This window comes from Protopterus annectens, chromosome 2.part1 (genome assembly GCF_019279795.1).
Source record: "Protopterus annectens isolate FY-2018-M chromosome 2.part1, PAN1.0, whole genome shotgun sequence".
Taxonomy (NCBI): Eukaryota; Metazoa; Chordata; order Ceratodontiformes; family Protopteridae; genus Protopterus; species Protopterus annectens.
Genome location: NC_056729.1, coordinates 139,953,975 through 139,968,638, shown reverse-complemented (window position 1 = coordinate 139,968,638; position 14,664 = coordinate 139,953,975). Strand labels below are relative to the sequence as shown.

The 14,664-nt window shown below is 40.3% G+C and overlaps 1 protein-coding gene across 7 annotated transcripts in view; it reads right to left on the bottom strand.

Annotated features, from left to right (window-relative positions):
- SLIT2 (slit guidance ligand 2) overlaps positions 1-14,664 on the bottom strand; it is a 1,414,056-nt gene that overhangs the window by 149,699 nt on the left and 1,249,693 nt on the right. For all 7 annotated transcript variants that reach the window (XM_044062070.1, XM_044062072.1, XM_044062071.1 and 4 more), the window contains one exon: positions 1,608-1,679. In XM_044062070.1, the coding sequence (XP_043918005.1) occupies positions 1,608-1,679 (72 nt within the window). The remainder of the gene's footprint in view (positions 1-1,607; positions 1,680-14,664) is intronic.

Sequence of the window (14,664 nt, the reverse complement as noted above, 5' to 3'; positions counted from 1 at the left end):
AATGTTATTTTGCTTTTTGTTGGTTGCATGTAGCAAGGATTTTACTCGAGTGTGTGTAGTTTAGTGTCTGTGTTTCCGATGTCAAACTTTTGCAGTCCACTTTCTTGTTGTCGACATTGTGGTGTGTTGAACTAATGAGGTAGATCTAAACAGAGAGCTAGATAGATATATACATACATACATAAATACATACATACATACAGATAAATGGCTATGTATCAGATGACAATGGGTACTGTCTGTTATTGAGTATCCAGCAGTGTACAGAATTCTGTCAGCTGGAGGGAGGCTACATGTAGTGGGTAGTGTCTGTTATCAAGTATCCTGCAGTTTACAGAAGTCTGTGAGCTGGGGGGAGGCTATGTGTAGTGGGTGCTGTCTGTTATGGAGTATCCTGCAGTTTACAGAAGTCTGTGAGCTTGGGGAGGCTACGTTTAGTAGGTACTGTCTGTTATGGAGTTTCCTGCAGTGTACAGAAGTCTGTGAGCTGGGAGGGAAGCTACATGTAGTAGGTACTGTCTGTTATGGAGTATCCTGCAGTTTATAGAAATATTTTTTGCTCTTCGCTTGAAGAGCTGAGAGGTATGGGGTGTTACTTCTTGGGACCAGTAAAGGGTGCTGGTTAGGCAGCTACACCTGTGATCATTACCTTGCTGGGAACTAGAAAATGAAACACAGTGTTTACAGACTCACCATTATTGAGAAACCATTAACTCAGCGAAGCTCTAAATAATGTCAGTCTGCTTTTTTATTTTTAATTGTTTAACAGATTAACAGAGTGCAGCTATATGGCTAGATATGTGTCTCACATAAATGTTTTTGTACTTAAGTGCCAGATTATCAAAATTTGGATAATATGGTTAAACCATTAATTTAATATACGTATCTGATCACATTCTGCAAATCAGTAAATGAATAAAAAATACTATCTGTCATGCAGCAGGTCATTATGTGCTAAAGGTTTCTGAATACCAGCAACTGGCAGCTATGCCACTCTATGTTATGCTGATTTCTCCAATTTCAGCTGATTCAGGAATAAAGTTGTAATTTCTTGATATAATCTTCCAACATCAACTTCCTTCAAGGAACCAATATGACTACAATACAGGCTGTACTAAGTCAGTTTATTCACTAGTTTAGTTGCAGAAATCTCTTTTGGGTTTTGTTTTGTTTTAAGTTCTGACACAGAATTTGTTATAGCAACAATTTTGTGTACTTACTTTCAGAAAGCTAGCAGCACAGTTCACTTTCAGAATCTCTGAAATTCTTTGTGAAGTATAACAGGGGAAGTTGACATTGTCAGACGAATACCAAATCCCTAGTTTATTTTTGCGTTTATGTCTGTTTAGAGTTTCTTTATGAAAACCCATTCCTGGAAGGAAACCTAGGCCATACCTAACTTACTGGGAATCTTAAATTTCTTATCAGTGTATAATACAAAAGCATCACCATGTAACCCCACTTTAATATCAACAGGAATATAATGAATGACATTCGGGCAGGAAGAAGATGTTTCAATCCAGTTTAGTACTGCTGGTGTCAAACAAGGAGAAATGCGGTGCTCAGTTTGAGGTGATTAAGTATTTCTTAATGAAATGCATACTTACAGGTGTGACAGCGCAGAAAGGTCACTAAAAGCTCCCTCAGGAACAGCAGATATGTCATTACCATGTAGAGACCTAAAAATGCAAGACAGTGTTTAATATTGTAATAGACATGAATAAGTATTCTGTTTAAGTTCAACTACAACAGTTATTGTACAGAAATATTCTGTTGTGCTGTCAATTAAAATTTTTAACATTGCATTTTTTTACTTCAATCTTTACACTTTTAAGGGAAATGGCAATTTATGTCTAAAAACATACAATAATAGTCTTTCAGTGTACTTGTATCATAATAAAATTCAGACTTTCTTCAGCTGTGTATCAGGATAAAACCTCTCTTGACATTTTTATAGGCAAAAACAGGCAGTTGTGCAGAAATGATCAGGCACTGAGCAGTGCACTGATCAAAGGCCAAAACTACAAAGAAACATATTTAATTCCTGCTACTTGCTTTTAAGATCAGGCGGCCGTCACCTCTCGTGTTCCTCTAGTAAATCCCACTGCAAATTATTTGTGAATCGTGGAATGCTGCTGCAATCTGGACATTGTCATCTAGTCAGACAAGTACTAGTTACAGAAAAAGAAAAGCATATGCTCTCCAAAGAAAGCCAGCTGCACATTCTTTTTCAAAGCTGACATTCATCTTTATTATAAACTGTACCATAAGTATCCTTGGGACTAAAGACTGTGACTTAGAATTGCATTTTATCTCACAAATATGTACAACGAACTGAGGCAGACTAGGGGCAAGGGCACAGCAACCGAGGCCATGTCTTCTAGGCTCAGCATTTTAGACATTGTGATTTTCCATTGTTTGCTGTCAGCATCCAATTTCAGCATTAAATATCATTTGAACAATGTAAGTATTATGCAAATACTTTCTTAGAAACTATTATGTTTATTTAACTAAATAATATACCTGTGCATCAAAGGCTGAGTATTAGGTTCCAGTGTAACTCTGAAAGATATGTACTCAAGCTTGCTTTTTTTTACAATATGAGCTGATGTGAAAAACAAAAATAAGAACATTTTACAGTGGGGCAAACCCCACACACTCCAGTGTGTGGAGCTTTTCCTCTTTCACTTTATAAGCATCATTGTGAGTTCAGTGTACCACAGAGAAAGAGTAGATCACTGATAAAATTGTAAAACCTGTTCCATTCTTTCTCTTGGAGAGAGTGACACTGACCACCCACATAACAAAGATATATAAGCATCAATATCTTGCTAGTATATAAGCAGAGCTGCAGCGAAAATCTCAAACAAAAATGAATTGTTATGCTTGAGTGAGTGTGATACCAGCTTGAGTGTTCTGGGCAATGGCATGTTCATAGGTTCATAGGCAGGTACTAAGCTATTGGCCTTAGGGCCTATACAAGCCTAGCCAAAAAGGTACCCTGGCTTTCGCCACCCAAGAAAATTATTTTCCTGTGCCCCTGTCAAGCAGAGCCACAGAAGTGATCCCCGGGGTGAATTTCCTATTACCCATCCAATCATCAAGATTTTTCTTGAAGAGTGCTAATGAGGAGTTCTGTTTGACATAGATAGGTAGTCTGTTCCAGAGTATGGGAAGTCTCTGGGACAGGAATCTATCCCTCCAGCATGTTCTGTTTATTGTGGTGACAAGGTTTAGGTGCCTGGAGCCTGTAGCTCAGACAGATTGGGATTTCTTTAAGTGGAGCATGTCCAACAGCTCTGGGTTTGACATAGCTTTGTGTGATAGGCAGAGATCGCCTCTGAGTAGGTTATATGTGACGGAGTAAAGCTGTAGTTTTTTGAGATGGTCTGCGTAGGGCATCTCTTTGAGGCCAGTAATCCTCTTTGTGAGGTATTACTGCGGCCTTTCCAGTTGTTGTAGATGTCTTGTGAGGTACATACCAAAAGGGGCATTGTACTCTATAATGGGTCTAATGAGTGATGAGTAGAGGGGAACAATGACCTCTTTTTTCCTGGATGACAAACCTTTTGTGATGAGGTGAGCCATGTAGAAGGATTTCCTGACCACTGTGGCGATGTGATTATCAAAGGAGAGACTACTGTCCACCTGTGTCCCAAGGTCTCTTTTCACCCTTTCGGTGTTAAGTAGATTACTGCCTATGATCCAAATTATCCAATGTCATCCTAAGAACCATCGCTTGTAAGGTAGTAAGGCATGAAAAGGAAATGCAGTCTGATAACAAAAGCCATATTTTTTAGCAGGATATAATGGAGCTGCATAATTTATAAATGACCATGACACTAATGCTGCTCAATGTATTTAAGTTTTAATACACATGTTTTTTTTTCAGTAACACTACTGAAGATCCTGAGTTCTAAATGATTATGCATTTTACTTCACAATGAATCTTTAATCTTCCGAAAAGTCTTTCCAAACACAAGCCTTTTTGAAGGATGAAAGCTTGTCAGTAAGGTAACTTTGCAGACTGAACAAGCTTAGCTACTTTTTATTTTAATTTGGATCAGCAGTAGTTGATGTGACACTTACATGGCTACGGAATAGCTTGTATTTTAACGTATGACACTGTTTCCCTTTATGTGAGCATCAAAAAGTGGCTTTTTTTATTTCTCCATAGTGATGGTGCTCAGAATTAGGACATGGCAATATAGAGTTGCACTACTGATTTTACTTGTGAGAACCCTTAATTTCATGTGACATCAATTCAGTAGATGCACACAGCATCCCTAATACATAATAGTTATTCAGCAGATATATGAAATGATGACATTTGTTTAGAAGAAAAATCACAGAGTTATGTGAGCTGCCCACATTCCAGCTTAGCACAATCTAACTGTCTGATCCTAACAAGCCAGAGCTGCTACCTCATAAACCTTAGCAGTATTTTGCAACCACCAAAAATAACTGGACCTGGGCATGGCATCATTGCATATGCCACAGACACAGTCGGTGTGCTGAAGCATACTATGGGAGGAACACTGCAGCAGGCAGACAGTAATTACTGCTGAGCATAGGTATCGGCATTACTGCTGAGCATACATACCAGGATTACTGCTGAGGATAGGTACCAGCATTACTGCTGAGCAAATGTACTAGGATTACTGCTGAGCATAAGTACCAGCTTAACTACCGAGCATACATACCAGGATTACTGCTGAGCCTAGGTACCAGCATTACTGCTGAGCATAGGTACCAGCTTAACTACAGAGCATAGGAACCAGGATTACTGCTGTGCATAGATACCAGCATAACTACTGAGCACTGAGTATACATACCAGTATTACTGTTGTGCATACATACCAGGATTACTGCTGAGTATAGGTCCCAGCATTGCTGCTGAGCATACATACCAGGATTACTGCTGAGCATAGGTACCAGTGTTACTGCTGAACATATGTATCAGCATTACTGCTGAGCATATGTACCAGGATTACTGCTGAGCATAGGTACCAGCATTACTGCTGAATGTACATACCAGGATTACTGCTGAGCATATGTACCAGGATTACTGCTGAGCATAGGTAGCAGCATTACTGCTAAGCATATGTACCAGTATTACTGCTGAGCATACATACCAGGGTTACTGCAGAACATAGGTAGCAGCATTACTGCTGAGCATACATACCAGGATTACTGCTGAGCATAGGTAGCAGCATTACTGCTGAGCATATGTACCTGGATTACTGCTAAGCATAGGTACCACTTAACTACTGAGCATTCATACCAGGATTACTGCTGAGCATAGGCACCAGCATTACTACTGAGCATACATATCGGGATTACTGCTGAGCATAGGAACCAGCATTACTACAGAGCATAGGTAGCAGCATTACTGCTGAGCATAGGTAGCAGCATTACTGCTGTGCATAGGTACCAGCATAACTACTGAGCATACGAACCAGAATTACTGCTGAGCATAGGTACCAGAATTACTGCTGAGCATACGTACCAGTATTACCACTGAGCATATGTACCAGAATTACTGTTGAGCATAGGTTCCAGCATTACTGCTGAGCATACGTTCCAAGATTACTGCTGAGCATAGGTACCCGCATTACTGCTGAACATACATACCAGGATTACTGCTGAGCATACGTATCAGGATTACAGATGAGCATAGGTGTCTGCTTAACTACTGAGCATCCATAGCAGACTTACTGCTGAGCATTGTTACCAGCATTACTGCAGAACATAGGTAGCAGCATTACTATTGAGCATACGTACTAGGATTACTGCTGAGCATAAGTGCAAGCATTACTATTGAGCATATGTACTAGGATTACTGCTGAGCATAGGTACCAGTTTAACTACTGAGCATCTATACCAGGATTACTGCTGAGCATAGGTACCAGCATTACTGCTGTGCATAGGTACCAGCATAACTAGTGAGCACTGAGCATATGTACCAGTATTACTGCTGTGCATATGCACCAGGATTAGTGCTGAGCATAGGTATCAGCATTACTGCTGAGCATATGTACCAGGATTACTGCTAGGCATAGGTACCAGCATTACTGCTGAGCATAAATACTAGGATTACAGCTAAGCATAGGTACCAGCTTAACTACTGAGCATACATACCAGGATTACTGCTGAGCATAGGTACCAGCATTACTGCTGAGCATAGGTACCAGCTTAACTACAGAGCATAGGAACCAGGATTACTGCTGTGCATAGGTACCAGCATAACTACTGAGCACTGAGCATACATACCAGTATTACTGTTGTACATACATACCAGGATTACTGCTGAGTAGAGGTACCAGCATTACTGCTGAGCATACATACCAGGATTACTGCTGATCATAGGTAACAACATTACTGCTAAGCATACATACCGGGATTACTGCTGAGCATAAGTACAAGCATTACTATTGAGCATACGTACCAGGATTACTGCTGAGCACAGGTACCAGTTTAACTACTGAGCATAGGTAGCAGCATTACTGCTGAGCATATGAACCAGGAATACTGCTGAGCATAGGTACCAGAATTACTGCTGAGCATATGTACCAGTATTACCACTGAGCATACGTACCAGGATTACTGCTGAGCATAGGTTCCAGCATTATTGCTGAGCATACGTACCAAAATTACTGCTGAGCATAGATACCCACATTACTGCTGAACATACATACCATGATTACTGCTGAGCATACGTATCATCATTATTGCTGAGCATACATACCAGGATTACTGCTGAGCATTGCTACCAGCATTACTGCTGAGCATAGGTAGCAGCATTACTGCTGAGCATACGTACCGGCATTACTGCTGAGCATATATACCAGGATTACTGCTGAGCACAGGTACCAGTTTAACTACTGAGCATCCATACCAGGATTACTGCTGTGCATAGGTACCAGCATTACTACTGAGCATTGGTAACAACATTACTGCTGTGCATAGGTACCAGCATAACTAGTAAGCACTGAGCATATGTACCAATATTACTGCTGTGCATATGTAGCAGGATTAGTGCTGAGCATAGGTACCAGCATTACTGCTGAGCATACATACCAAGATTACTGCTGAGCATAGGTACCAGAATTACTGCTGAGCATATGTACCAGTATTACCACTGAGCATACGTACCAGGATTACTGCTGAGCATAGGTTCCAGCATTATTGCTGAGCATACGTACCAAAATTACTGCTGAGCATAGATACCCACATTACTGCTGAACATACATACCATGATTACTGCTGAGCATACGTATCATCATTATTGCTGAGCATACATACCAGGATTACTGTTGAGCATTGCTACCAGCATTACTGCTGAGCATAGGTAGCAGCATTACTGCTGAGCATACGTACCGGCATTACTGCTGAGCATATATACCAGGATTACTGCTGAGCACAGGTACCAGTTTAACTACTGAGCATCCATACCAGGATTACTGCTGTGCATAGGTACCAGCATTACTACTGAGCATTGGTAACAGCATTACTGCTGTGCATAGGTACCAGTATAACTAGTAAGCACTGAGCATATGTACCAATATTACTGCTGTGCATATGTAGCAGGATTAGTGCTGAGCATAGGTACCAGCATTACTGCTGAGCATACATACCAAGATTACTGCTGAGCATAGGTACCAGCATTACTGCTAAGCATACGTACCAGGATTACTGAGGAGCATACATACCAGGATCACTGCTGAGCATAGGTAGCAGCATTACTGCTGAGCATACGTACCAGGATTACTGCTCAGCATAGGTACCAGGATTACTACTCAGCATACATACCAGGATTACTGCTGAGCATAGGTAGCAGCATTACTGCTAAGCATATGTACCAGTATTAGTGCTGAGCATACATACAAGGGTTACTGCAGAGCATAGGTAGCAGCACTACTGCTGAGTATATGTACCAGGATTACTGCTGAGCATAGGTAGCAGCTTTACTGCTGAGCATATGTACCAGGATTACTGCTAAGCATAGGTACCATCTTAACTAATGAGCATCCATACCAGGATTACTGCTGATCATAGGTACCAGCATTAGTGCTGAGCATAGGTACCAGCATTACTACTGAGCATACATACCAGGATTACTGCTGAGCATAGGTACCAGCATTACTACAGAGCATAGGTAGTAGCATTACTACTGAGCATATGAACCAGGATTACTGCTGAGCATAGGTACCAGAATTACTGCTGAGCATACATACCAGTATTACCACTGAGCATACGTACCAGGATTACTACTGAGCATAGGTTCCAGCATTATTGCTGAGCATATGTACCAAGATTACTGCTGAGCATAGATACCTGCATTACTGGTGAACATACATACCAGGATTACTGCTGAGCATACGTATCAGCATTATTGCTGAGCATACGTACCAGGATTACAGCTGAGCATAGGTGCCAGCTTATCTAGTGAGCATGCATACCAGGATTACTGCTGAGCATTGTTACTGGCATTACTGCTGAGCATAGGTAGTAGCATTACTGCTGAGCATACGTACCAGGATTACTGCTGAGCATAAGTACAAGCATTATTATTGAGCATACGTACCAGGATTACTGCTGAGCACAGGTACCAGTTTAACTACTGAGCATAGGTAGCAGCATTACTGCTGAGCATATGAACCAGAATTACTGCTGAGCATAAGTACCAGAATTACTGCTGAGCGTACGTACCAGTATTACCACTGAGCATACGTACCAGGATTACTGCTGAGCATAGGTTCCAGCATTATTGCTGAGCATACGTACCAAGATTACTGCTGAGCATAGAGACCAGCATTACAGCTGAACATACATACCAGGATTACTGCTGAGCATACATACCAGGATTACTGCTGAGCATTCTTACCTGCATTACTGCTGGACATAAGTAGCAGCATTACTGCTGAGCATATGAACCAGAATTACTGCTGAACATAAGTACCAGAATTACTGCTGAGCATAAGTACAAGAATTACTATTGAGCATACGTACCAGGATTACTGCTGAGCATAGGTACCAGTATTACTGCTGAGCATAGGTAACATTATTACTGCTGTGCATAGGTACCAGCATAACTAGTGAGCACTGAGCATATGCACCAGTATTATTGCTGTGCATATGTACCAGGATTAGTGCTGAGCATAGATACCAGCATTACAGCTGAGCATACGTACCAAGATTACTGCTGAGCATAGGTACCTGCATTACTGCTAAGCATACGTACAAGGATTACTGCTGAGCATACATACCAGGATCACTGCTGAGCATAGGTAGCAGCATTACTGCTGAGTGTACATACCAGGATTACTGCTCGGCACAGGTACCAGGATTACTGCTGAGCATAGGTATCAGCATTTCTGCTGAGCATATGTACCAGGATTACTGCTGAGCATAGGCACCAGCATTACTGCTGAGCGTATGTACCAGGATTACTGCTGAGCATAGTTACCAGCATTATTGCTGAACGTACATACCAGGATTACTGCTGGGCATAGGTAGCAGCATTACTGCTGAGCATACATACCAGAATTACTGCTGAGCATAGGTAGCAGCATTACTGCTAAGCATATGTACCAATATTACATGCTGAGCATACATACCAGGGTTACTGCAGAGCATAGGTAGCAGCATTACTACTGAGCATACGTACCAGGATTATTGCTCATCATAGGTAGCAGCATTACCGCTGAGCATATGTACCAGGATAACTGCTAAGCATAGGTACCATCTTAACTAATGAGCATCCATACCAGGATTACTGCTGAGCATATGTACTAGCATTAGTGCTGAGCATAGGTGCCAGCATTACTACTGAGCATACATACCGGGATTACTGCTGAGCATAGGTACCAGTATTACCACTGAGCATACATACCAGGATTACTGCTGAGCAAAGGTTCCAGCATTATTGCTGAGCATATGTACCAAGATTACTGCTGAGCATGGATACCCGCATTACTGCTGAACATACATACCAGGATTACTGCTGAGCATACATATCAGCATTATTGTTGAGCATATGTACCAGGATTACAGCTGAGCATAGGTGCCAGTTTAACTACTGAGCATACATACCAGGATTACTGCTGAGCATTGTTACTGGCATTACTGCTGAACATAGGTAGCAGCATTACTGCTGAGCATACGTACCAGGATTACTGCTGAGCATAAGTACAAACATTACTATTGAGCATATGTCCCAGGATTACTGCTGAGCACAGGTACCAGTTTAACTACTGAGCATCCATACCAGGATTACTGCTGAGCATAGGTACCAGCATTACTGCTGAGCATAGGTAGCAGCATTACTGCTGTGCATAGGTACCAGCATAACTAGTGAGCACTGAGCATATGTACCAGTATTATTGCTGTGCATATGTACCAGAATTAGTACTGAGCGTAGGTACCAGCATTACTGCTGAGCATATGTACCAGGATTACTGATAGGCATAGGTACCAGTATTACTGCTGAGTATACATACCAGGATTACAGCTAAGCATAGGTACCAGATTAACTACTGAACATACATACCAGGGCAACTGCTGAGCATAGGTAGCAGCATTATTGCTGTGCTTAGATACCAGCATAACTACTGAGCATATGTACCAGCATTACTGCTGTGCATAAGTAGAAGGATTACTGCTGAACTTAGGTACCAGCATTACCGGTGTGCATAAGTACCATTATTACTGCTGAGCATAGGCACCAGCATTACTGCTGTGTATAAGTACCAGGATTACTACTGAGCACAGGTACCAGCATTACTGCTGTGCATGGGAACCAGGATTACTGCTGAGCATAGGTACAAACATTATTGCTATGCATATGTACCAAGATTACTGCTGAGCATAGGTACCAGCATTACTGGTGTGTATAAGTACCAGGATTACTGCTGAGTGTAGGTGCCAGCATTACTGCTGTGGATAGGAACCACAAAACTACTGAACACTGATCATACATACCAGTATGACTGCTGTGCATAGGCACCAGCATTACTGCTATGCATATGCACCAAGATTACTGCTGAGCATAGGTACCAGCATTACTGCTATGCATACATACCAAGATTACTGATGATTGTGGGTACCAACATTAATGCTGAGCACATGTACCAGGATCACTGCTAAGCATAGGTAGCAGCATTACTGCTATGCTTTGATACCAGCATAACTACTGAGCATACGTACCAGCATTACTGCTGTGCATAAGTACCAGGATTACTGCTGAGCATAGGTACCAGCATTACTGCTGAGCATAGGTACCAGCATTACTGCTGTGTAAAAGTCAAAGGATTACTGCTGAGCACAGGTACCAGCATTACTGCTGTGCATAGGAACCAGGATTACTGCTGAGCATAGGTACCAACATTGTTGCTGTGCATAGGTACCAGGATTATTGCTGAGCATAGGTTCCAGCATTACTGTTGTGCAGAGGTACTAGCATAACTACTGAGCATATGTACTAGCATTACTGCTGTGCATAGGTACCAGCATTACTGCTGTGCATTGATAGCAGCATTACTGCTGAGCATAGGTACCAGAATGCTTGGAAACCACATGTATCCCACTTGAGGAGGATATTTTGCATGCTAGGAAAGCCCAGATGGATTTTCTTGACCTAGCAGATTCACACAAATCGAAAATCACATATTCTGTACATGAGGTGGAGAATGTTACATGAAACAGGTCTCACTGTATTTGTTATTTAATGAAAACTTTCTATATTTCATTTACTTTATACATTAGTATCCCAGCAAAGAACACCGAAGAGCAAAAAATACTCTGGCTACACTCTTCTCCTCTAAAATTGTTTTTGCCACAAGTATTTTGCTAAATTGTCATAGCAAAGTTATTTTGGAGATGGTAAGAAGAGAAGGACTGCATAGGATTTTAATTAGAGAAAAAATTTACCACGAGACTACCATTTAACATTTTGTTAGATACTTTCTTGCTGAAAATGAAAATGTGTATCTTTGAGCCTCTAGACCATTAATTTAGATAAAGTGCTCAGAAGGTAATTTTTAAACAAACTTCAACAATCTTTGTAATATGGATGCTATGATTTTCCAAAGCTTTTTATTTAATTTACGTTTGTTTATTAGGTCTCAGTCAAGACCAGAATTGAGTCAAGTAGTACAAGAGTGCAGTAAGAACAGAATAACAAATAGACACACACACACACACACACACACACACACACACACACACACACACACACACACACACACACACACACACACATATATACACATATAGCTGCAATGTGCCTTCATAGGTTCTATTTGTGTGTGATACAATTTCTTGCCTTCATCATAACATTGACTAAGATAAAAAGTTCAGATCAGCGAGTGGCAACTGTGGGTAGAGGAAGAGAGAACAGGAGTAAAGCAGCTTATTTAAGTCAGTTATGGTTTGTTGAATTTTCCTCTAAAATTCTGAATGTTCTTTCAAAATGTTTTGGTCTTAGTGTTATGTCTGTGGACTTGGAGGATGCAAAAATCACTTTGTTTATTTAAAGCAGTTTAGCAGGGCAAATCTATAGACAAACACAGATCTTACCATTGTGTGTGCATTAGGGATATCACACTGATAAGTCATACTGTTTGTAGCCATAGAGGTAAATACCACATGAATGAACATATTAAAGGGTTAACAGTACAGGAATCACTGCAACAGATAATCAACTTTCCAGAACACTGAAAAGAACCTATTCAGTAAGTCATCTGGAAATTAACCCAGTACAGATCTTTTAAAAATCGTCTTTCATGTAGGAGTTCAGATTCTGACAGAGAAAAGCAGAACCATTTATGGGAGAATGAGAAACAAGTACATAATTTGGTTCATGGATAGTTCGTGAAAATTTACTTCTAGGATTTTAGCTGACATGAACTCATAATGTAGATTAGTCAAGAAACACAATGTATTTCAATGGGAAGGACAAACTCACAAAGCCACTGCAGGTCTCCCCTAATTCTGGTGATGCAAAGATGTGCTTGGCCACTTTATCTCATTTTAGAAGAGGTCTGATCATAAAAATATGTTGCTGAATGACATTTAATCTCTTTCTTCACCATTAAAAATAATTGCTTGGGACAGGTGTCTTTAATTTCATCCTCACACCTCGACAGGTCATAACATAAGCATATATAGTTTCTATGAAATACTGTGTCCTTTTGAAAAACAAATGGAAAATAAATGACACTATTTTTCTAAGCTACTAATTCTTGAATTTCTCTGTGCTGTTGTTTTATATCCCTTCTCATTTACAGCAGTATTAAGTACTCAAAGAGTTTCCTCCTCAGTGTTATGCAGATCTATCACACACTGAACCCTTTTAAGCTTCTTAGCTATTTCAGTTACAGTTTGTAACAAATTGATTTTCAAGTTACAAAATTAGCAGTTTTCTACAAAATGTTCTTTACTGAGATAATGTCTGGTTGTTAAACATTTTTGACTGCAAATTATAGTTATGCATTTCTAAATAAACAAACTCAACAAATACATTTTGTTAATTCTGCAAACGTTTATTTCCTTCTAACATCATATAATAGCTGGATATTTGTCAGTATATTCTTTTACCAGCAGAGACTCTGTGGATGTCTTAAACACCTATATGATTTATTTACACATTTTTAAATAGTGTATACCATGGCATATAATTCCTGCAGTTAAGCATTATCATATTTAAAGATATAAAATATAGCACTACTACAGCTCTATTCTCCTTCATCAACACTGTCTCTATAGCCATGGATGACCATAAACTTATTTCTTGCCTATTCTTGGACTTCTCAAAAGCTTTTGACACTGTCTCACACACACACACTTCTGCTGCACAAACTGCATAACCTCAACTTCTCCTCTGATACTGCTGCATGGTTCTCCAGCTACCTCACTGATAGATCTCAATCAGTGAGATGGCATTCTGCACTCTCCCTGTAAAAATGGGTGTACGTCAAGGGTGTATCCTAGAGCTTTTACTTTTTAATATCTTTACTAATCAGCTCTATACCTCCTGTCCTCAGTCATCTTTAGTGCAATACGCAGATGACTCTACAGTCATCACCATAGTCAACTCTCCCTCTAAGTTCTTCTCAGCAACTCAGGCATCATTTAACCTAGTCGAAACATGTTTCTCCAACAACCAACTCATCCTTAGCCCAAAAAAAAAAACAAAGTGGTTACTCTTCCTACCTAAAAAATTCAACAATATTAAACCCTCCTTCTCCATACAGTCCCTTAATAACACTCCCATTCAGGTAGAATCCAGCACTAAGCTCTTAGGCGTAACTATAGATGATCAGCTTAAATTTGACTTGCATGTTAATAACAGTATCAAAAAGACTCATTCAAAACCAGGGCTCCTTTAATGTAATAAGAAATTCCTTACCTCTGAAGCCAAGATTACTCTCTCTCTTACCTACCTTCTACCCAGTCTAATGTACAACTCTCAAATTCTCACAAATCTTAACTCAACACTCCTGACCAAACCCGAATCTACCTACAACAAGGTAACTAGATTTGCTGCCCAACAAACCTACAAATCCCATCACTGTCTCTCTCTAAAACACCTAAACTGGCTTGAATTATCCCACCAGCTTCTTCTCTCTCAGCTCCAGATCATCTATCACTATCCCCTCTCAT